The sequence below is a fragment of the Pelobates fuscus genome, chromosome 2 (assembly GCF_036172605.1).
Source record: "Pelobates fuscus isolate aPelFus1 chromosome 2, aPelFus1.pri, whole genome shotgun sequence".
In the NCBI taxonomy this organism is placed as follows: domain Eukaryota; kingdom Metazoa; phylum Chordata; class Amphibia; order Anura; family Pelobatidae; genus Pelobates; species Pelobates fuscus.
Window position 1 is genome coordinate 4933457 of NC_086318.1, and position 23937 is coordinate 4957393.

Consider the following 23937-nt stretch of genomic DNA (forward strand, 5'->3'; position numbering starts at 1 on the left):
CAAGTTATTGAATCCCCTTCCTGTCCGATCATATTAGGCTTTCCATGGCTTAACAAGTATAACCCTCATATTGACTGGGCTAATGGGGAAATATTAGAATGGGGTAAGGATTGTTATGAAAGGTGTATATTGAATGTTGCCAAAAGAGTGGGCACTATTGGATTACCCACTAGTACACCTCAAAACCCAGAAATCCCTATACAGTATCAAGACATTAAAGAAGAATTCAGCAAAACTCAGTCGAATACTCTTCCTCCTCACAGACCTTATGACTGTTCCATTAATTTACTACCTGGCGCTATGCCACCTAAGGGAGCAGTCTATGCTCTGTCACCTCAGGAGATGTGGGGATATTTATGGGATGATAATAGTAAACAGTTGAGAATTGCCCACTATTTCAACTCTCTAGATCCCAAAGATCGTTATCGTGTAAGTGAAATGTTTTCCATATAAATAAAATCACAATTTGTTATAAAAATAGATACAATTTATTGTGACAAATTAAATAATAATAATAATATGTAACATGCGTGATAATAATCAATGAATATTCAGTATAACATGAGTATGCAATACAATGGCAATACACATTCCAATGGTTAACACAGCAATTGTCAAGACAAGATTTATGATGGGCGTCATAGAGAAAGAAAGTCTTTCACACAGCACAGCGAAAGGCCATAAAACTTTGGTTAGCAGTTAACTAATAACCCTTACAATGCTGGCTAGATCCTCCTAGGCATAAAATACCTATTCTCATGTAATTTTAATTAAGATAACATTTAAACCCGCTCATTAATCATTTCCTGGAACCATCCAATAAGAATAATCTACCAGATTCTATAAGCCGAATTTTAACTTGCCTAAAAAGATATCTTATCTTATTTTAGAGCAAATCAATACACCTGGATAAAAACAACGGTATGCTAACATGTGATAAATCACATCAATATATAATTATTCTTAATTCCACCTGCAGAATGGAATGTTTATAACTATATATTCTTTAGTTAACTAAGATTTCTAAATATCGAAATCTGACTGTGATTTATCCAGTCATATATCATGCTATTAGATTTAATTAATTAAATAAAACCAGCATTATTACCAGTTAAGTAGATGTTCTCATCAGATTAATAGGTAGTCCCAGGATTGGTTGTATGAGTGATTGCATGGAAGTATGCGAGTGTTAGCCTCAGAGTGAATGTCTGTCATAGATCTATCTTCATGTCCGAATCTGGAAGCCCAAACTCCAACTGACTCTTCTCTGACTCACTTGCTTCCTCCCTGACTCCTTGCTTACTCTCTCACTCCTTTTGCTTACTTCCCACTTAGCCTGTGATCCTGATTTTTAAAGGGCCAGACTTTCTGTTCGTCATTGCTTGATAAGCCAATAGGAATTGGAAGGTGGGGTCACCCTGCATATAGCAATTTAGGTATTTGGTCCATAGAGGGCAGTATCGCCTCACTAAACTTTCCTATCCAGGAAACAGTTAACTTTTCCTGATGACGATTTTGACGTAATTTGGCTTATCTATATGGCTGTCATAACTTAAGTTTACTTGTCAGTTCAAAGCATTTGCCTCAGTCTTTGTATCGGCAATTTTTGTCGTAATTTCTAAAACTGACAGTTTAAACTTAATTTCAACTTTTGCTTTACAATGGGGCCCTGTGAAATTTAGAAAGTAAAATTAATTACTTTTCTGGTCACTGGTGTCTGGCTTTCTTGTGTGAAGCTAACTTAAGAAGAGTATTCCATCTCCCTTCTCTGTTAGACTCATTGTATCACTTGGTTTGTTTATATAATGCATTCCTTAGCTCTGGCTAAGTGGTTAGTGTTACAGAAAGGATAGAAATTTAATGTCCCTTTGTTAGCCTGAAATGGAGTCTGCTCTGTTCTGAGTGACTCTGGCAATATACACTTTTAATTTCTATCATAGCACAAAATGTCTGCCGATATAAATATCCTGACAGAGAGTAGAGTAATGAAGGAATAAATTAAGGATTCATTGAATAAAGGCCAAATACGAAAATCATCCTCGCCTGCTGGTGCAGGATTCTTTTTTTGTATCTAAAAAGGATGGTGAGTTGCGCCCATGTATCGATTACAGGGCATTGAACAAAATCACCATTAAGAACGCCTACCCCATTCCTCTTTTTGCTGAATTATTTGACAGACTCCAGGGCGCTAAAGTGTTGAAGAAACAAAGAACTGGACTGCCCAGTGACCTTAGGAAAGTTAAAATATAACTTTTAATGAAATCTCGATGTATTAATAAAAATAAACTTTTAATGGATTGATTTAATAAGAGCTGAATAGATATCAGGCTCTAGACGGACATAACATAAAGGAAAAGAAAACGTTTAGTAAACGTATATGTCCCTACTTGAATAGTCAGTTCCTCAGACTGCAAGTGCAGACTAATAATGAGTTTTTATACTGAGAGATAATCACTGATCTCAATACTAGTAGGGGCAAAGTGAAAATAATATATACAATGATATATACACAAATCGATATTCAGACAAGTAAAGCCAGATATATAAGGAGGTAAGTATTATATCTTAGTCCCAGACAGGGGGAGATTTATTGGATATTTTGATAAGTATCAAGTTTAAACCTCATAGATTACCCAGAGCAGGCAGATCATGCCACTACTCTGGACTGGCTTATACTGACTTTTAATAGTGTAGCTTGGGTCGGCTAAAGGTCCCTGCCTTTGCCAGACAACATATGGTAATGTGGACAAGTGATGTAAAAGCATAGATGTCCCCAAAGTAGAAATATAGATAGGGAGAGCTGAACGAGGTGTCTGTCTACGAGAATCAGATAGTATGGTACTATATTGCTGATTCCTGCTAGATAGCGAGACTGCAGTACCTGAGGGTCTAGAGAATTACTGGTATATACTGCCTTAATTCACGAGGGTTTCAACAGATATACTGAATTTAGAGTCAGATAGCCCGGCTGGCGTCCCAGCAAATCACTGAGATTATAATCAGCTACTTGGACTCAGTTATTATACACAGATTGTCAGTATGTGATAGTACTGGTAAAGTGCTCAGACTGGGTTAAATGATTCCTATGGTTAGGAGTCAAAGGACCCACTAGTATGTATTACAGAGATCGCTGAAATTAACTTTAGATTGGTAGAGCTTTTTAGAAATGAGCTCAATTAATCTAGCTTAAATGGAATTAGTACGGCTGGTCCAGTGCTACTGCATGAAACACAACTCCGCAGGATCAATGTAGTCTGGTCAGTACCACAACCAATAACTAATTTGCTTGATAAATTGGTCTTGTTTGGAAAAAGTATAAGCGGCTCATTAGCACCTGACCGTGAGAGACCGCTAGTCAAGTTGCTGGTACTGACTAGATAACGTCTCATCAATTGGTCGGAGTCCGAAGACCCAATAATGGATACTGCGGAGATTGCTAAGAGTAACAAAAAATATATCAGAGTTAACTGGAGAGTAGTTCAAAAATAGTCTCGTATTGTCTATATGATACCCGTTAACCAAACCCGCTAGATTATACTGCAGAGATTGCTAGAGATAACTGCCGATTGCCAAAGATTTCTAAGATACCACAGATTTCTAAAGTTCAGCTCTAATGATCTGGTTCTTATAGATTTAAAATTAAACAGCTTGTCCAAAACAGCTACAAAAGAACGGAACAAAAGCCCCGACGCGCGTTTCGCCTGTGAGCTTGACCTTAGAAGCGCTTACAATATAGTGAGAATCAAGGAAAACCACGAGTGGAAGACTGCATTTAATACCAGAAGTGGACACTATGAATATCTAGTGATGCCACTCGGGTTGTGCAATGCTCCAGCGGTTTTCCAGGATTTCATTAACGATGTTCTCAGGGATTACATTTACTTGTTTGTCTTGGTCTATCTGGATGATATCCTTATTTATTCTCCTGACATTCAGACTCACCACAATCACGTTAGACAAGTTCTGCAGACCTTGTTAAAGAATCAACTTTATTGTAAATTAGAAAAATGCATCTTTTACCAATCTGAAGTACAGTTTTTGGGATATAATATCTCTGCCTCGGGGTTTCAGATGGATCCTAAAAAGCTGGAATCTGTCATACAATGGCCTTTACCCACAGGGTTGAAAGCCATTCAAAGGGTTCATTGGTTTTGCCAATTATTACAGAAGATTTCTAAAGGGATTTTCTTCAGTAATAGCCTCCATCACCAATATGACACGCAAGGGGGTTAGCAGTACGATATGGTCTAAGGAGGCTATAGAAGCCTTTGAAACTCTCAAACAGCGGTTTGCCTCCGCCGACATATTGATACATCCTGACACCAGTAAGCCTTTCATACTGGAAGTTGATGCATCAGAGACAGGGGTAGGGGCAGTCCTCTCCCAGAGGGAGAGCCAGGAAACTCTGTTACATCCTTGTGGTTACTTCTCTAGAAGGTTGTCTCCTGCCGAGTGCAATTATGATATTGGCAATAGGGAGTTGTTGACCATTATTCTAGCTCTGAAGGAGTGGCAACATATTTTAGAGGGTTCCAAGAACCCTCTTTTGATCATTACTGATCACAAAAACCTGGCTTACATAGGAGATGCTAAATGATTGTCTTCTAGACAAGCTAGGTGGTCTCTGTTCCTTTCTCGCTTTAATTTTCTTATCACTTACAGGCTTGGTTCTAAAAATGTCAAGGCTGACGCCTTATCCAGACAGTTTGATACTGAGTCTATACAAGAGCAAGAAAAGTCCCATATCATTCCCCCGGAATGTATCATTGCGTCCACTGTCCTTTCATTGTCCTCTCCGCTGCTTTGCTCCATCATGGAGGCTCAGTCTCAGGCGCCCTGCGGTAAACCTCAGGACAAATTGTTTGTTCCATTGGGGGAAAGGGTTAATATCATGAAGGTGTTTCACGACAATGTGTCTGCTGGTCACCCAGGTATTAATAAATCCACTTCTGCTATCATGAGGTCATTCTGGTGGGATTCCCTCAGGAAGGATGTTAAGGAGTATGTGCAGGCTTGTTCTGTTTGTGTGGTTTCCAAAGTACCTCATAAACTCCCTTCCAGGAACTGGCTGTTACTTACCTCCTGGACCTGGCTGTAATACTTACCTTCCAGGACCACGCTGTGTTACTTACCTTCCAGGGCCTGGCTGTGTTACTCACCTTCCAGGACCTGGCTGCGCTACTTACCTTCCTGGACCTGGCTGTGTTACTTACCTACCAGGACCTCGCTCTGTTACTGACCTTCCAGGACCTGGCTGTGTTACTGGCCTTCCAGGACCTGGCTGTGTTACTGGCCTTCCAGGACTTGGCTGTTACTTACCTTCCAGAACATTGCTGTTTTACTTACCTTCCAGGACCTCGTTGTGTTATTTACCTTCCAGGACCTGGCTGTGTTACTTACCTTCCAGGATCTGGCTGTGTTACTTACCTTCCAGGACCTGGCTGTGTTACCTACCTTCCAGGACCTGGCTGTGTTACTTACCTTCCAGGGCCTGGCTGTGTTCCCTTCCAGGACCTGGCTGTGTTACTTACCTTCCAGGACCTGGCTGTGTTACTTACCTTCCAGGGCCTGGCTGTGTACCCTTCCAGGACCTGGCTGTGTTACTTACCTTCCTGGACCTGGCTGTGTTACTTACCTTCCTGGACCTGGCTGTAATACTTACCTTCCAGGACCTGGCTGTGTTAGTTACCTTCCAGGGCCTGGCTGTGTTACTCACCTTCCAGGACCTGGCTGTGTTACTGGCCTTCCAGGACCTGGCTGTGTTACTTACCTTCCAGAACATTGCTGTTTTACTTACCTTCCAGGACCTCGTTGTGTTAGTTACCTTCCAGAACCTGGCTGTGTTACTTACCTTCCAGGACCTGGCTGTGTTACTTACCTTCCAGGACCTGGCTGTGTTCCCTTTCAGGACCTGGCTGTGTTACCTACCTTCCAGGACCTGGCTGTGTTACTTACCTTCCAGGGCCTGGCTGTGTTCCCTTCCAGGACCTGGCTGTGTTACTTACCTTCCAGGACCTGGCTGTGTTACTTACCTTCCTGGACCTGGCTGTGTTACTTACCTTCCAGGACCTGGCTGTGTTACTCACCTTCCAGAACCTCGCTGTGTTACTGGCTGTGTTACCTACCTTCCAGGACCTGGCTGTGTTACCTACCTTCCAGGACCTGGCTGTGTTACTTACCTTCCAGGGCCTGGCTGTGTTCCCTTCCAGGACCTGGCTGTGTTACTTACCTTCCTGGACCTGGCTGTAATACTTACCTTCCTGGACCTGGCTGTAATACTTACCTTCCAGGACCTGGCTGTGTTAGTTACCTTCCAGGGCCTGGCTGTGTTACTGGCCTTCCAGGACGTGGCTGTGTTACTTACCTTCCAGAACATTGCTGTTTTACTTACCTTCCAGGACCTCGTTGTGTTAGTTACCTTCCAGGACCTGGCTGTGTTACTTACCTTCCAGGACCTGGCTGTGTTACTTACCTTCCAGGACCTGGCTGTGTTACCTACCTTCCAGGACCTGGCTGTGTTACCTACCTTCCAGGACCTGGCTGTGTTCCCTTCCAGGACCTGGCTGTGTTACCTACCTTCCAGGACCTGGCTGTGTTACTTACCTTCCAGGACCTGGCTGTGTTCCCTTTCAGGACCTGGCTGTGTTACCTACCTTCCAGGACCTGGCTGTGTTACTTACCTTCCAGGGCCTGGCTGTGTTCCCTTCCAGGACCTGGCTGTGTTACTTACCTTCCAGGACCTGGCTGTGTTACTTACCTTCCAGGGCCTGGCTGTGTACCCTTCCAGGACCTGGCTGTGTTACTTACCTTCCTGGACCTGGCTGTGTTACTTACCTTCCTGGACCTGGCTGTAATACTTACCTTCCAGGACCTGGCTGTGTTAGTTACCTTCCAGGGCCTGGCTGTGTTACTCACCTTCCAGGACCTGGCTGTGTTACTGGCCTTCCAGGACCTGGCTGTGTTACTTACCTTCCAGAACATTGCTGTTTTACTTACCTTCCAGGACCTCGTTGTGTTAGTTACCTTCCAGAACCTGGCTGTGTTACTTACCTTCCAGGACCTGGCTGTGTTACTTACCTTCCAGGACCTGGCTGTGTTCCCTTTCAGGACCTGGCTGTGTTACCTACCTTCCAGGACCTGGCTGTGTTACTTACCTTCCAGGGCCTGGCTGTGTTCCCTTCCAGGACCTGGCTGTGTTACTTACCTTCCAGGACCTGGCTGTGTTACTTACCTTCCTGGACCTGGCTGTGTTACTTACCTTCCAGGACCTGGCTGTGTTACTCACCTTCCAGAACCTCGCTGTGTTACTGGCTGTGTTACCTACCTTCCAGGACCTGGCTGTGTTACCTACCTTCCAGGACCTGGCTGTGTTACTTACCTTCCAGGGCCTGGCTGTGTTCCCTTCCAGGACCTGGCTGTGTTACTTACCTTCCTGGACCTGGCTGTAATACTTACCTTCCTGGACCTGGCTGTAATACTTACCTTCCAGGACCTGGCTGTGTTAGTTACCTTCCAGGGCCTGGCTGTGTTACTGGCCTTCCAGGACGTGGCTGTGTTACTTACCTTCCAGAACATTGCTGTTTTACTTACCTTCCAGGACCTCGTTGTGTTAGTTACCTTCCAGGACCTGGCTGTGTTACTTACCTTCCAGGACCTGGCTGTGTTACTTACCTTCCAGGACCTGGCTGTGTTACCTACCTTCCAGGACCTGGCTGTGTTACCTACCTTCCAGGACCTGGCTGTGTTCCCTTCCAGGACCTGGCTGTGTTACCTACCTTCCAGGACCTGGCTGTGTTACTTACCTTCCAGGACCTGGCTGTGTTCCCTTTCAGGACCTGGCTGTGTTACCTACCTTCCAGGACCTGGCTGTGTTACTTACCTTCCAGGGCCTGGCTGTGTTCCCTTCCAGGACCTGGCTGTGTTACTTACCTTCCAGGACCTGGCTGTGTTACTTACCTTCCAGGGCCTGGCTGTGTACCCTTCCAGGACCTGGCTGTGTTACTTACCTTCCTGGACCTGGCTGTGTTACTTACCTTCCTGGACCTGGCTGTAATACTTACCTTCCAGGACCTGGCTGTGTTAGTTACCTTCCAGGGCCTGGCTGTGTTACTCACCTTCCAGGACCTGGCTGTGTTACTGGCCTTCCAGGACCTGGCTGTGTTACTTACCTTCCAGAACATTGCTGTTTTACTTACCTTCCAGGACCTCGTTGTGTTAGTTACCTTCCAGAACCTGGCTGTGTTACTTACCTTCCAGGACCTGGCTGTGTTACTTACCTTCCAGGACCTGGCTGTGTTCCCTTTCAGGACCTGGCTGTGTTACCTACCTTCCAGGACCTGGCTGTGTTACTTACCTTCCAGGGCCTGGCTGTGTTCCCTTCCAGGACCTGGCTGTGTTACTTACCTTCCAGGACCTGGCTGTGTTACTTACCTTCCTGGACCTGGCTGTGTTACTTACCTTCCAGGACCTGGCTGTGTTACTCACCTTCCAGAACCTCGCTGTGTTACTGGCTGTGTTACCTACCTTCCAGGACCTGGCTGTGTTACCTACCTTCCAGGACCTGGCTGTGTTACTTACCTTCCAGGGCCTGGCTGTGTTCCCTTCCAGGACCTGGCTGTGTTACTTACCTTCCTGGACCTGGCTGTAATACTTACCTTCCTGGACCTGGCTGTAATACTTACCTTCCAGGACCTGGCTGTGTTAGTTACCTTCCAGGGCCTGGCTGTGTTACTGGCCTTCCAGGACGTGGCTGTGTTACTTACCTTCCAGAACATTGCTGTTTTACTTACCTTCCAGGACCTCGTTGTGTTAGTTACCTTCCAGGACCTGGCTGTGTTACTTACCTTCCAGGACCTGGCTGTGTTACTTACCTTCCAGGACCTGGCTGTGTTACCTACCTTCCAGGACCTGGCTGTGTTACCTACCTTCCAGGACCTGGCTGTGTTCCCTTCCAGGACCTGGCTGTGTTACCTACCTTCCAGGACCTGGCTGTGTTACTTACCTTCCAGGACCTGGCTGTGTTCCCTTTCAGGACCTGGCTGTGTTACCTACCTTCCAGGACCTGGCTGTGTTACTTACCTTCCAGGGCCTGGCTGTGTTCCCTTCCAGGACCTGGCTGTGTTACTTACCTTCCAGGACCTGGCTGTGTTACTTACCTTCCTGGACCTGGCTGTGTTACTTACCTTCCAGGACCTGGCTGTGTTACTCACCTTCCAGAACCTCGCTGTGTTACTGGCTGTGTTACTTACCTTCCAGGAACTGGCGCTGTGTTAAGGCGCGGTGTATGCCGGGATTGGTAGTTCTTTCCCTCCCATTTGTCCTAGCAGCAGTCAGTCTCCGCACTCGGTGTCCCGGCATGCCGTGCGGCATGGAGCTGGCGCTGTGTTAGGGCGCGGTGTATGCCGGGATTGGTAGTTCTTTCCCTCCCATTTGTCCTGGCAGCAGTCAGTCTCCGGACTCGGTGTCCCGGCATGCCGTGCGGGGGGCACTCTGTCAGAATGGACGGGGAGACCGGGGCAGAGCGGTGCAGCGGGGAGCCGGGGATGGAGCCGGCAGCTCTGGACACAAAGTCCGCCCACCAACCGCGAGCCCAGGACGGGGAGCCGGGCAGAGTGAGGTCACACAGGTCAGAGTGACGTCATCACCCCCAGCATGGCCTCTGACGTCACACACTGTCTGTCAGGGGCCCCTGGATAAACTGGGGGTTCGGTATCCGAGTGGGAGGGCCCCTGGATAAACTGGGGGTTCGGTATCCGAGTGGGAGGGCCCCTGGATAAACTGGGGGTTCGGTATCTGTGTGGGAGGGCCCCTGGATAAACTGGGGGTTCGGTATCTGTGTGGGAGGGCCCCTGGATAAACTGGGGGTTCGGTATCTGTGTGGGAGGGCCCCTGGATAAACTGGGGGTTCGGTATCCGAGTGGGAGGGCCCTGGATAAACTGGGGGTTCGGTATCTGTGTGGGAGGGCCCCTGGATAAACTGGGGGTTCGGTATCCGAGTGGGAGGGCCCCTGGATAAACTGGGGGTTCGGTATCCGAGTGGGAGGGCCCCTGGATAAACTGGGGGTTCGGTATCCGAGTGGGAGGGCCCCTGGATAAACTGGGGGTTCGGTATCTGTGTGGGAGGGGCCCTGGATAAACTGGGGGTTCGGTATCCGAGTGGGAGGGCCCTGGATAAACTGGGGGTTCGGTATCTGTGTGGGAGGGCCCCGGGATAAACTGGGGGTTCGGTATCTGTGTGGGAGGGGCCCTGGATAAACTGGGGGTTCGGTATCCGAGTGGGAGGGCCCTGGATAAACTGGGGGTTCGGTATCCGAGTGGGAGGGCCCCTGGATAAACTGGGGGTTCGGTATCCAATTGGGCGGGCCCCTGGATAAACTGGGGGTTCGGTATCCGAGTGGGAGGGCCCCTGGATAAACTGGGGGTTCGGTATCTGTGTGGGAGGGGCCCTGGATAAACTGGGGGTTCGGTATCCGAGTGGGAGGGCCCCTGGATAAACTGGGGGTTCGGTATCCGAGTGGGAGGGCCCCTGGATAAACTGGGGGTTCGGTATCCGAGTGGGAGGGCCCCTGGATAAACTGGGGGTTCGGTATCTGTGTGGGAGGGGCCCTGGATAAACTGGGGGTTCGGTATCCAAGTGGGAGGACCCTGGATAAACTGGGGGTTCGGTATCTGTGTGGGAGGGCCCCGGGATAAACTGGGGGTTCGGTATCTGTGTGGGAGGGGCCCTGGATAAACTGGGGGTTCGGTATCTGTGTGGGAGGGCCCCGGGATAAACTGGGGGTTCGGTATCTGTGTGGGAGGGGCCCTGGATAAACTGGGGGTTCGGTATCTGTGTGGGAGGGCCCCGGGATAAACTGGGGGTTCGGTATCTGTGTGGGAGGGGCCCTGGATAAACTGGGGGTTCGGTATCCGAGTGGGAGGGCCCTGGATAAACTGGGGGTTCGGTATCCGAGTGGGAGGGCCCCTGGATAAACTGGGGGTTCGGTATCCGAGTGGGAGGGCCCCTGGATAAACTGGGGGTTCGGTATCTGTGTGGGAGGGGCCCTGGATAAACTGGGGGTTCGGTATCCGAGTGGGAGGGCCCTGGATAAACTGGGGGTTCGGTATCTGTGTGGGAGGGCCCCTGGATAAACTGGGGGTTCGGTATCCGAGTGGGAGGGCCCCTGGATAAACTGGGGGTTCGGTATCCGAGTGGGAGGGCCCCTGGATAAACTGGGGTTTCGGTATCCGAGTGGGAGGGCCCCTGGATAAACTGGGGGTTCGGTATCCGAGTGGGAGGGCCCCTGGATAAACTGGGGGTTCGGTATCTGTGTGGGAGGGCCCCTGGATAAACTGGGGGTTCGGTATCCGAGTGGGAGGGCCCCTGGATAAACTGGGGGTTCGGTATCCGTGTGGGAGGGCCCCTGGATAAACTGGGGGTTCGGTATCTGTGTGGGAGGGCCCCTGGATAAACTGGGGGTTCGGTATCTGTGTGGGAGGGCCCCTGGATAAACTGGGGGTTCGGTATCCGAGTGGGAGGGCCCCTGGATAAACTGGGGGTTCGGTATCCGTGTGGGAGGGCCCCTGGATAAACTGGGGGTTCGGTATCCGAGTGGGAGGGCCCCTGGATAAACTGGGGGTTCGGTATCTGTGTGGGAGGGCCCCTGGATAAACTGGGGGTTCGGTATCTGTGTGGGAGGGCCCCTGGATAAACTGGGGGTTCGGTATCTGTGTGGGAGGGCCCCTGGATAAACTGGGGGTTCGGTATCTGTGTGGGAGGGCCCCGGGATAAACTGGGGGTTCGGTATCTGTGTGGGAGGGCCCCTGGATAAACTGGGGGTTCGGTATCCGAGTGGGAGGGCCCCTGGATAAACTGGGGGTTCGGTATCCGAGTGGGAGGGCCCCTGGATAAACTGGGGGTTCGGTATCTGTGTGGGAGGGCCACTGGATAAACTGGGGGTTCGGTATCCGAGTGGGAGGGCCCCTGGATAAACTGGGGGTTCGGTATCTGTGTGGGAGGGCCCTTGGATAAACTGGGGGTTCGGTATCTGTGTGGGAGGGCCCCTGGATAAACTGGTGGTTCGGTATCCGAGTGGGAGGGCCCCTGGATAAACTGGGGGTTCGGTATCCGAGTGGGAGGGCCCCTGGATAAACTGGGGGTTCGGTATCCGAGTGGGAGGGCCCCTGGATAAACTGGGGGTTCGGTATCCGAGTGGGAGGGCCCCTGGATAAACTGGGGGTTCGGTATCCGAGTGGGAGGGCCCCTGGATAAACTGGGGGTTCGGTATCCGAGTGGGAGGGCCCCTGGATAAACTGGGGGTTCGGTATCCGAGTGGGAGGGCCCCTGGATAAACTGGGGGTTCGGTATCCGAGTGGGAGGGCCCCTGGATAAACTGGGGGTTCGGTATCCGTGTGGGAGGGCCCCTGGATAAACTGGGGGTTCGGTATCCGTGTGGGAGGGCCCCTGGATAAACTGGGGGTTCGGTATCCGTGTGGGAGGGCCCCTGGATAAACTGGGGGTTCGGTATCCGAGTGGGAGGGCCCCTGGATAAACTGGGGGTTCGGTATCCGAGTGGGAGGGCCCCTGGATAAACTGGGGGTTCGGTATCCGTGTGGGAGGGCCCCTGGATAAACTGGGGGTTCGGTATCCGAGTGGGAGGGCCCCTGGATAAACTGGGGGTTCGGTATCCGAGTGGGAGGGCCCCTGGATAAACTGGGGGTTCGGCATCCGAGTGGGAGGGCCCCTGGATAAACTGGGGATTCGGTATCCGAGTGGGAGGGCCCCTGGATGAACTGGGGGTTCGGTATCCGAGTGGGAGGGCCCCTGGATGAACTGGGGGTTCGGTATCTGTGTGGGAGGGCCCCTGGATAAACTGGGGGTTCGGTATCTGTGTGGGAGGGCCCCTGGATGAACTGGGGGTTCGGTATCCGAGTGGTAGGGCCCCTGGATAAACTGGGGGTTCGGTATCCGTGTGGGAGGGCCCCCGGATAAACTGGGGGTTCGGTATCCGTGTGGGAGGGCCCCCGGATAAACTGGGGGTTCGGTATCCGTGTGGGAGGGCCCCCGGATAAACTGGGGGTTCGGTATCTGAGTGGGAGGGCCCCCGGATAAACTGGGGGTTCGGTATCTGAGTGGGAGGGCCCCTGGATAAACTGGGGGTTCGGTATCCAAGTGGGTTTATATCATTAAAGGGACACCCCAGGCTCCCACACACGTTAGATGCACTGTGTAGGTTAGGTTACAGTTAGTTATACTGGGTGGGTTTATATTATTAAAGGGACATTCCAGGTTCCCACACACGTTAGGTGCACTGTGTAGGTTAGGTTACAGTTCGTTATACTGGGTGGGTTTATATTATTAAAGGGACTCTCCAGGCTCCCACACACGTTAGATGCACTGTGTAGGTTACAGTTAGTTATACTGGGTGGGTTTATATTATAAAAGGGACACTCCAGGCTCCCACACACGTTAGGTGCACTGTGTAGGTTAGGTTACAGTTAGTTATACTGGGAGGGTTTATATTATTAAAGGGACACTCCAGGCTCCCGCACACGTTAGATGCACTGTGTAGGTTAGGTTACAGTTAGTTATACTGGGTGGGTTTATATTATTAAAGGGACACTCCAGGCTCCCACACATGTTAGGTGCACTGTGTAGGTTAGGTTACAGTTAGTTATACTGGGTGGGTTTATATTATTAAAGGGACACTCCAGGCTCCCACACACGTTAGATGCACTGTGTAGGTTAGGTTACAGTTAGTTATACTGGGTGGGTTTATATTATTAAAGGGACACTCCAGGTTCCCACACACGTTAGGTGCACTGTGTAGGTTAGGTTACAGTTAGTTATACTGGGTGGGTTTATATTATTAAAGTGACACTCCAGGCTCCCACACGTTAGGTGCACTGTGTAGGTTAGGTTACAGTTAGTTATACTGGGTGGGTTTATATTATTAAAGGGACACTCCAGGCTCCCACACGTTAGGTGCACTGTGTAGGTTAGGTTACAGTTAGTTATACTGGGTGGGTTTATATTATTAAAGGGACACTCCAGGCTCCCACACACGTTAGATGCAGTGTGTAGGTTAGGTTACAGTTAGTTATACTGGGTGGGTTTATATTATTAAAGTGACACTCCAGGCTCCCACACGTTAGGTGCACTGTGTAGGTTAGGTTACAGTTAGTTATACTGGGTGGGTTTATATTATTAAAGGGACACTCCAGGCTCCCACACACGTTAGATGCACTGTGTAGGTTAGGTTACAGTTAGTTATACTGGGTGGGTTTATATTATTAAAGGGACACTCCAGGCTCCCACACACGTTAGATGCACTGTGTAGGTTAGGTTACAGTTAGTTATACTGGGTGGGTTTATATTATTAAAGGGACACTCCGGCTCCCACACGTTAGGTGCACTGTGTAGGTTAGGTTACAGTTAGTTATACTGGGTTGGTTTATATTATTAAAGGGACACTCCAGGCTCACACACACGTTAAGTGCACTGTGTAGGTTAGGTTACAGTTAGTTATACTGGGTGGGTTTATATTATTAAAGGGACACTCCAGGCTCCCACACACGTTAGGTGCACTGTGTAGGTTAGGTTACAGTTAGTTATACTGGGTGGGTTTATATTATTAAAGGGACACTCCAGGCTCCCACACACGTTAGGTGCACTGTGTAGGTTAGGTTACAGTTAGTTATACTGGGTGGGTTTATATTATTAAAGGGACACTCCAGGCTCCCACACACGTTAGGTGCACTGTGTAGGTTAGGTTACAGTTAGTTATACTGGGTGGGTTTATATTATTAAAGGGACACTCCAGGCTCCCACACACGTTAGATGCACTGTGTAGGTTAGGTTACAGTTAGTTATACTGGGTGGGTTTATATTATTAAAGGGACACTCCGGCTCCCACACGTTAGGTGCACTGTGTAGGTTAGGTTACAGTTAGTTATACTGGGTTGGTTTATATTATTAAAGGGACACTCCAGGCTCACACACACGTTAAGTGCACTGTGTAGGTTAGGTTACAGTTAGTTATACTGGGTGGGTTTATATTATTAAAGGGACACTCCAGGCTCCCACACACGTTAGATGCACTGTGTAGGTTAGGTTACAGTTATACTGGGTGGGTTTATATTATTAAAGGGACACTCCAGGCTCCCACACACGTTAGATGCACTGTGTAGGTTAGGTTACAGTTAGTTGTACTGGGTGGGTTTATATTATTAAAGGGACACTCCAGGCTCCCACACACGTTAGATGCACTGTGTAGGTTAGGTTACAGTTAGTTATACTGGGTGGGTTTATATTATTAAAGGGACACTCCAGGCTCCCACACACGTTAGATGCACTGTGTAGGTTAGGTTACAGTTAGTTATACTGGGTGGGTTTATATTATTAAAGGGACACTCCAGGCTCCCACACACGTTAGATGCACTGTGTAGGTTAGGTTACAGTTAGTTATACTGGGTGGGTTTATATTATTAAAGGGACACTCCAGGCTCCCACACACGTTAGATGCACTGTGTAGGTTAGGTTACAGTTAGTTATACTGGGTGGGTTTATATTATTAAAGGGACACTCCAGGCTCCCACACACGTTAGATGCACTGTGTAGGTTAGATTACAGTTAGTTATACTGGGTGGGTTTATATTATTAAAGGGACACTCCAGGTTCCCACACGTTAGGTGCACTGTGTAGGTTAGGTTACAGTTAGTTATACTCGGTGTGTTTATATTATTAAAGGGACACTCCAGGCTCCCACACACGTTAGATGCACTGTGTAGGTTAGGTTACAGTTAGTTATACTGGGTGTGTTTATATTATTAAAGGGACACTCCAGGCTCCCACACACGTTAGATGCACTGTGTAGGTTAGGTTATAGTTATACTGGGTGGGTTTATATTATTAAAGGGACACTCCAGGCTCCCACACACGTTAGATGCACTGTGTAGGTTAGGTTACAGTTAGTTATACTGAGTGGGTTAATATTATTAAAGGGACACTCCGGGCTCCCACACACGTTAGATGCACTGTGTAGGTTAGGTTACAGTTAGTTATACTGGGTGGGTTTATATTATTAAAGGGACACTCCAGGTTCCCACATACGTTAGGTGCACTGTGTAGGTTAGGTTACAGTTAGTTATACTGGGTGGGTTTATATTATTAAAGGGACACTCCAGGCTCCCACACACGTTAGTTGCACTGTGTAGGTTAGGTTACAGTTAGTTATAATGGGTGGGTTTATATTATTAAAGGGACACTCCAGGCTCCCACACACGTTAGTTGCACTGTGTAGGTTAGGTTACAGTTAGTTATACTGGGTGGGTTTATATTATTAAAGGGACACTCCAGGCTCCCACACACGTTAGATGCACTGTGTAGGTTAGGTTACAGTTAGTTATACTGGGTGGGTTTATATTATTAAAGGGACACTCCAGGCTCCCACACACGTTAGTTGCACTGTGTAGGTTAGGTTACAGTTAGTTATACTGGGTGGGTTTATATTATTAAAGGGACACTCCAGGCTCCCACACACGTTAGATGCACTGTGTAGGTTAGGTTACAGTTAGTTATACTGGGTGGGTTTATATTATTAAAGGGACACTCCAGGCTCCCACACATGTTAGGTGCACTGTGTAGGTTAGGTTACAGTTAGATATACTGGGTGGGTTTATATTATTAAAGGGACACTCCAGGCTCCCACACACGTTAGGTGCACTGGGTAGGTTTGGTTACAGTTAGTTATACTGGGTGGGTTTATATTATTAAAGGGGCAATCCAGGCTCCCACACACGTTAGATGCACTGTGTAGGTTAGGTTACAGTTCGTTATACTGGGTGGGTTTATATTATTAAAGGGACACTCCAGGCTCCCACACACGTTAGATGCACTGTGTAGGTTAGGTTACAGTTCGTTATACTGGGTGGGTTTATATTATTAAAGGGACACTCCAGGCTCCCACACACGTTAGATGCACTGTGTAGGTTAGGTTACAGTTAGTTATACTGGGTGGGTTTATATTATTAAAGGGACACTCCAGGCTCCCACACACGTTAGATGCACTGTGTAGGTTAGGTTACAGTTAGTTATACTGGGTGGGTTTATATTATTAAAGGGACACTCCAGGCTCCCACACACGTTAGGTGCACTGTGTAGGTTAGGTTACAGTTAGTTATACTGGGTGGGTTTATATTATTAAAGGGACACTCCAGGCTCCTACACACGTTAGATGCACTGTGTAGGTTAGGTTACAGTTAGTTATACTGGGTGGGTTTATATTATTAAAGGGATACTCCAGGCTCCCACACACGTTAGATGCACTGTGTAGGTTAGGTTACAGTTATACTGGGTGGGTTTATATTATTAAAGGGACACTCCAGGCTCCCACACACGTTAGGTGCACTGTGTAGGTTAGGTTACAGTTAGTTATACTGGGTGGGTTTATATTATGAAAGGGACACTCCAGGCTCCCACACATGTTAGGTGCACTGTGTAGGTTAGGTTACAGTTAGTTATACTGGGTGGGTTTATATTATTAAAGGGACACTCCAGGCTCCCACACACGTTAGATGCACTGTGTAGGTTAGGTTACAGTTAGTTATACTGGGTGGGTTTATATTATTAAAGGGACACTCCAGGCTGCCACACACGTTAGATGCACTGTGTAGGTTAGGTTACAGTTAGTTATAATGGGTGGGTTTATATTATTAAAGGGACACTCCCGGTTACAGTTGTCACACAATGTGCAGAATACTCCATATAACACATTGTTGTATAATACACACCCTGGCAGTATCTCGGTTTTCTGATTATTACACACTATGAATGTGGGAGCCTCTGTATTACGTTCTCATTCCTATTTTTATCTGGCAGCTGCATGTTGAGTCTTGCCTATTTTTGGCAGTGCGTCTCTCGTAGCTTTGTTTATACAGAGTCCATGGCAGCGTTACATTGAGTGCTGGTCTGAGTGATCAGAGGTTGTGCTCCAACACTGTGTATCCAGCATGAATCCCACAGGTGCGGACTGTTTTTTTGGGGCAGTTATATCAGGCTGTTCCAGCTTCTTCCCCCATTCCAGGTATTTTTAACCCCACAGATTATAGGACTGGGAGGTATTGCAGGAATAAAGGCAGTAGGGAGTACCAGGAAAGCATATCCAGAACCGGTGCTGGGGAGGGACAGAAGGTGCTAAGGGTGTTATGAGGAGGCAGTGAGAATAGGGAGACACTGTAATGATGGGAGAAGTGCAAAGGGAGCCTGGGGTACATTGGGGGGGGGGGTGCCAGAGCTATCACAATTTATAATGAAGGGAGCCTGGGGTACATTGGAGTGTGCCAGAGCTATCACAATATATAATGAAAGGAGCCTGGGGTACATTGGCGGGGGGGGGGGGGGGGGAGGCAGAGCTATCACAATATATAATGAAGGGAGCCTGGGGTACATTGGGGGGGTGCCAGAGCTATCACAATATATAATGAAGGGAGCCTGGGGTACATTGGGGGGTGCCAGGGCTATCACAATATATAATGAAAGGAGCCTGGGGTACGTTGGGGGGGGGGGGGGGGGGGGGTGGGAGGTGCCAGAGCTAACACAATATATAATGAAAGGAGCCTGGGGTACATTGGGGGGGGGTTCCAGAGCTATCACAATATATAATGAAGGGAGCCTGGGGTACATTGGGGGGGTTCCAGAGCTATCACAATATATAATGAAGGGAGCCTGGGGTACATTGGGGGGGTTCCAGAGCTATCACAATGTATAATGAAGGGAGCCTGGGGTACATTGGGGGGTTCCAGAGCTATCACAATGTATAATGAAGGGAGCCTGGGGTACATTGGGGGGGTTCCAGAGCTATCACAATGTATAATGAAGGGAGCCTGGGGTACATTGGGGGGGTTCCAGAGCTATCACAATGTATAATGAAGGGAGCCTGGGGTACATTGAGGGGGTTCCAGAGCTATCACAATGTATAATGAAGGGAGCCTGGGGTACATTGGGGGGGTTCCAGAGCTATCACAATATATAATGAAGGGAGCCTGGGGTACATTGGGGGGGTTCCATAGCTATCACAATGTATAATGAAGGGAGCCTGGGGTACATTGGGGGGGGGGTTCCAGAGCTATCACAATATATAATGAAGGGAGCCTGGGGTACATTGGGGGGGGTTCCAGAGCTATCACAATGTATAATGAAGGGAGCCTGGGGTAGATTGGGGGGGGGGGGGCATGATGCCAGAGCTATCACAATATATAATGAAGGGAGTCTGGGGTACATTGGGGGGTGGAAGGGAGGGGGGGGGGGGGGGGGGTGCCAGAGCTATCACAATAAATAATGAAGGGAGTCTGGGGTACATTGGGGGGGTGCCAGGGCTATCACAATATATAATGAAGGGAGTCTGGGGTACATTGGGGGGGGTTCCAGAGCTATCACAATATATAATGAAGGGAACCTGGGGTACATTGGAGTGTGCCAGAGCTATCACAATAGATAATGAAGGGAGCCTGGGGTACATTGGAGTGTGCCAGAGCTATCACAATGTATAATGAAGGGAGCCTGGGGTACATTGGGGGGTGCCAGAGCTATCACAATATATAAGGAAGGGAGCCTGGGGTACATTGGGGGGGTTCCAGAGCTATCACAATATATAATGAAGGGAGCCTGGGGTACATTGGGGGGGTTCCATAGCTATCACAATGTATAATGAAGGGAGCCTGGGGTACATTGGGGGGGGGGGGGTTCCAGAGCTATCACAATATATAATGAAGGGAGCCTGGGGTACATTGGGGGGGGGGGTTCCAGAGCTATCACAATGTATAATGAAGGGAGCCTGGGGTACATTGGGGGGGTGCCAGAGCTATCACAATATATAATGAAAGGAGTCTGGGGTACATTGGGGGGTGCCAGAGCTATCACAATAAATAATGAAGGGAGCCTGGGGTACATTGGGGGTGCCAGAGCTATCACAATATATAATGAAGGGAGCCTGGGGTACATTGGGGGGTGCCAGAGCTATCACAATATATAATGAAAGGAGCCTGGGGTACATTGGGGGGTGCCAGAGCTATCACAATAAATAATGAAGGGAGCCTGGGGTACATTGGGGGGGTTCCAGAGCTATCACAATATATAATGAAGGGAGCCTGGTGTACATTGGGGGGGTTCCATAGCTATCACAATGTATAATGAAGGGAGCCTGGGGTACATTGGGGGGGTTCCAGAGCTATCACAATGTATAATGAAGGGAGCCTGGGGTACATTGGGGTGGTGTCAGAGCTATCACAATATATAATGAAGGGAACCTGGGGTACATTGGGGGGGGTTCCAGAGCTATCACAATAAATAATGAAGGGAGTCTGGGGTACATTGGGGGGGTGCCAGGGCTATCACAATATATAATGAAGGGAGTCTGGGGTACATTGGGGGGGTTCCAGAGCTATCACAATATATAATGAAGGGAACCTGGGGTACATTGGAGTGTGCCAGAGCTATCACAATAGATAATGAAGGGAGCCTGGGGTACATTGGAGTGTGCCAGAGCTATCACAATGTATAATGAAGGGAGCCTGGGGTACATTGGGGGGTGCCAGAGCTATCACAATATATAAGGAAGGGAGCCTGGGGTACATTGGGGGGGTTCCAGAGCTATCACAATATATAATGAAGGGAGCCTGGGGTACATTGGGGGGGTTCCATAGCTATCACAATGTATAATGAAGGGAGCCTGGGGTACATTGGGGGGGGGTTCCAGAGCTATCACAATATATAATGAAGGGAGTCTGGGGTACATTGGGGGGGGGGGGGGGGTTCCAGAGCTATCACAATATATAATGAAGGGAGCCTGGGGTACATTGGGGGGGTGCCAGAGCTATCACAATATATAATGAAAGGAGTCTGAGGTACATTGGGGGGTGCCAGAGCTATCACAATAAATAATGAAGGGAGCCTGGGGTACATTGGGGGTGCCAGAGCTATCACAATATATAATGAAGGGAGCCTGGGGTACATTGGGGGGTGCCAGAGCTATCACAATATATAATGAAAGGAGCCTGGGGTACATTGGGGGGTGCCAGAGCTATCACAATAAATAATGAAAGGAGCCTGGGGTACATTGGGGGGTGCCAGAGCTATCACAATAAATAATGAAAGGAGCCTGGGGTACATTGGGGGGGTTCCAGAGCTATCACAATATATAATGAAAGGAGCCTGGTGTACATTGGGGGGGTTCCATAGCTATCACAATGTATAATGAAGGGAGCCTGGGGTACATTGGGGGGGTTCCAGAGCTATCACAATGTATAATGAAGGGAGCCTGGGGTACATTGGGGTGGTGTCAGAGCTATCACAATATATAATGAAGGGAACCTGGGGTACATTGGGGGGGTTCCAGAGCTATCACAATAAATAATGAAGGGAGCCTGGTGTACATTGGGGGGGTTCCATAGCTATCACAATGTATAATGAAGGGAGCCTGGGGTACATTGGGGGGGTTCCAGAGCTATCACAATGTATAATGAAGGGAGCCTGGGGTACATTGGGGTGGTGTCAGAGCTATCACAATATATAATGAAGGGAACCTGGGGTACATTGGGGGGGGTTCCAGAGCTATCACAATATATAATGAAGGGAGGGGGGTGGGGTGCCAGAGCTATCACAATATATAATGAAGGGAGTCTGGGTTACATTGGGGGGGGGGGGGGGTTCCAGAGCTATCACAATATATAATGAAGGGAGCCTGGGGTACATTGGGGGGGTGCCAGAGCTATCACAATATAAAATGAAGGGAGGGGGGGGGGGGTGCCAGAGCTATCACAATATATAATGAAGGGAGGGGGGGGGTGCCAGAGCTATCACAATATATAATGAGGGGAGCCTGGGGTACATTGGTGGGTGCCAGAGCTATCACAATATATAATGAAGGGAGCCTGGGGTACATTGGGGGGGTGCCAGAGCTATCACAATATACAATGAAGGGAGGGGGGGGTGCCAGAGCTATCACAATATATAATGAGGGGAGCCTGGGGTACATTGGGGGGTGCCAGAGCTATCACAATATATAATGAAGGGAGCCTGGGGTACATTGGGGGGTGCCAGCGCTATCACAATATATAATGAAGGGAGCCTGGGGTACAGTGGGGGGTGCCAGAGCTATCACAATATATAATGAAGGGAGCCTGGGGTAGATTGGGGGGGGGCACGATGCCAGAGCTATCACAATATATAATGAAGGGAGTCTGGGGTACATTGGGGGGTGGAAGGGAGGTGGCGGGGGGGTGCCAGAGCTATCACAATATATAATGAAGGGAGCCTGGGGTACATTGGGGGGGGGGGGGTGCCTGAGCTATCACAATATATAATGAAGGGAGTCTGGGGTACATTGGGGGGTGCCAGAGCTATCACAATATATAATAAAGGGAGCCTGGGGTACGTTGGGGGGGGGGGGGGGGGGGAACGGTGCCAGAGCTATCACAATATATAATGAAGGGAGTCTGGGGTACATTGGGGGGGTTCCAGAGCTATCACAATATATAATGAAGGGAGTCTGGGGTACATTGGGGGGGGGGGGTTCCAGAGCTATCACAATATATAATGAAGGGAGTCTGGGGTACATTGGGGGGGTTCCAGAGCTATCACAATATATAATGAAGGGAGTCTGGGGTACATTGGGGGGGTTCCAGAGCTATCACAATATATAATGAAGGGAGTCTGGGGTACATTGGGGGGGTTCCAGAGCTATCACAATGTATAATGAAGGGAGCCTGGGGTACATTGGGGGGTGCTAGGGCTATCACAATATATAATGAAGGGAACCTGGGGTACATTGGAGTGTGCCAGAGCTATCACAATAGATAATGAAGGGAGCCTGGGCTACATTGGAGTGTGCCAGAGCTATCACAATAGATACTGAAGGGAGCCTGGGGTACATTCGGGGGTGGAAGGGAAGGGGGGTGGCAGAGCTATCACAATATATAATAAAGGGAGCCTGGGGTACATTGGGGGGTTCCAGGGCTATCACAATATATAATGAAGGGAGCCGGGGGTACATTGGGGTGGTGCCAGGGCTATCACAATATATAATGAAGGGATCCTGGGGTACATTGGGGGGGGGGGTGCCAGGGCTATCACAATATATAATGAAGGGAACCTGGGGTACATTGGGGGGGTGCCAGAGCTAACACAATATATAATAAAAGGAGCCTGGGGTACATTGGGGGGTGCCAGAGCTATCACAATATATAATGAAGGGAGCCTGGGGTACATTGGGGGGTGCCAGAGCTATCACAATATATAATGAAAGGAGCCTGGGGTACATTGGGGGGGGGGGGGGGGAGGGTGCCAGAGCCATCACAATATATAATGAAGGGAGGGGGGGTGGGGGTGCCAGAGCCATCACAATATATAATGAAGGGAGCCTGGGGTACATTGGGGTGATGCCAGAGCTATCACAATATATAATGAAGGGAGCCTGGGGTTCATGGAGGGGGGGGGATGGGGGAGGTGCCAGAGCTAACACAATATATACTGAAGGGAGCCTGGGGTACATTGGGAGGGGTGCCAGAGCTATCACAATATATAATGAAGGGAGCCCAATGTATAATGGGGAGGGCATAGGGAACCCAATGTATAATGGGGTGGGGGCAAAGGGTGCCCAATGTATAATGGGGTGAGGGCAAAGGATGCCCAATTTATAATGGGGAGAGGGCAAAGGGAGCCCAATGTATAATGAGAAGGGGGCAAAGGGAGCCCACTGTATAATGGGAGGGCACGGGGAACCCAATGTATAATGGGGAGGGGGCTTAGGGAGCCCAAGGTATAATGGGGAGGGGGCAAAGGGAGCCCAGTGTATAATGGGACGGCATAGGGAACCCAATGTATAATGGGGAGGGGGCAAATGGAGCCCAATGTGTAATGGGAGGGCAAAGGGAGACCCAATGTATAATGGGGAGGGGGCATAG

General features: G+C 48.9%; 1 protein-coding gene across 4 annotated transcripts in view; it reads left to right on the plus strand.

Annotated features, from left to right (window-relative positions):
- Window positions 1–9330: 9330 nt before the first annotated feature.
- The window catches only part of LOC134586387 (uridine-cytidine kinase-like 1), a 53385-nt gene continuing 38778 nt past the window's right edge, over window positions 9331–23937 (plus strand). For 2 of the 4 annotated variants that reach the window (XM_063441873.1, XM_063441872.1), the window contains exon 1: window positions 9331–9625. In XM_063441873.1, coding sequence (XP_063297943.1) covers window positions 9399–9625 — 227 coding nt within the window. In that variant the 5' untranslated portion in view covers window positions 9331–9398. Of the gene's footprint in view, window positions 9626–17838; window positions 18063–23937 lie in introns of those variants that run through there. The other 2 variants (XM_063441875.1, XM_063441874.1) reach the window with 2 other exon arrangements.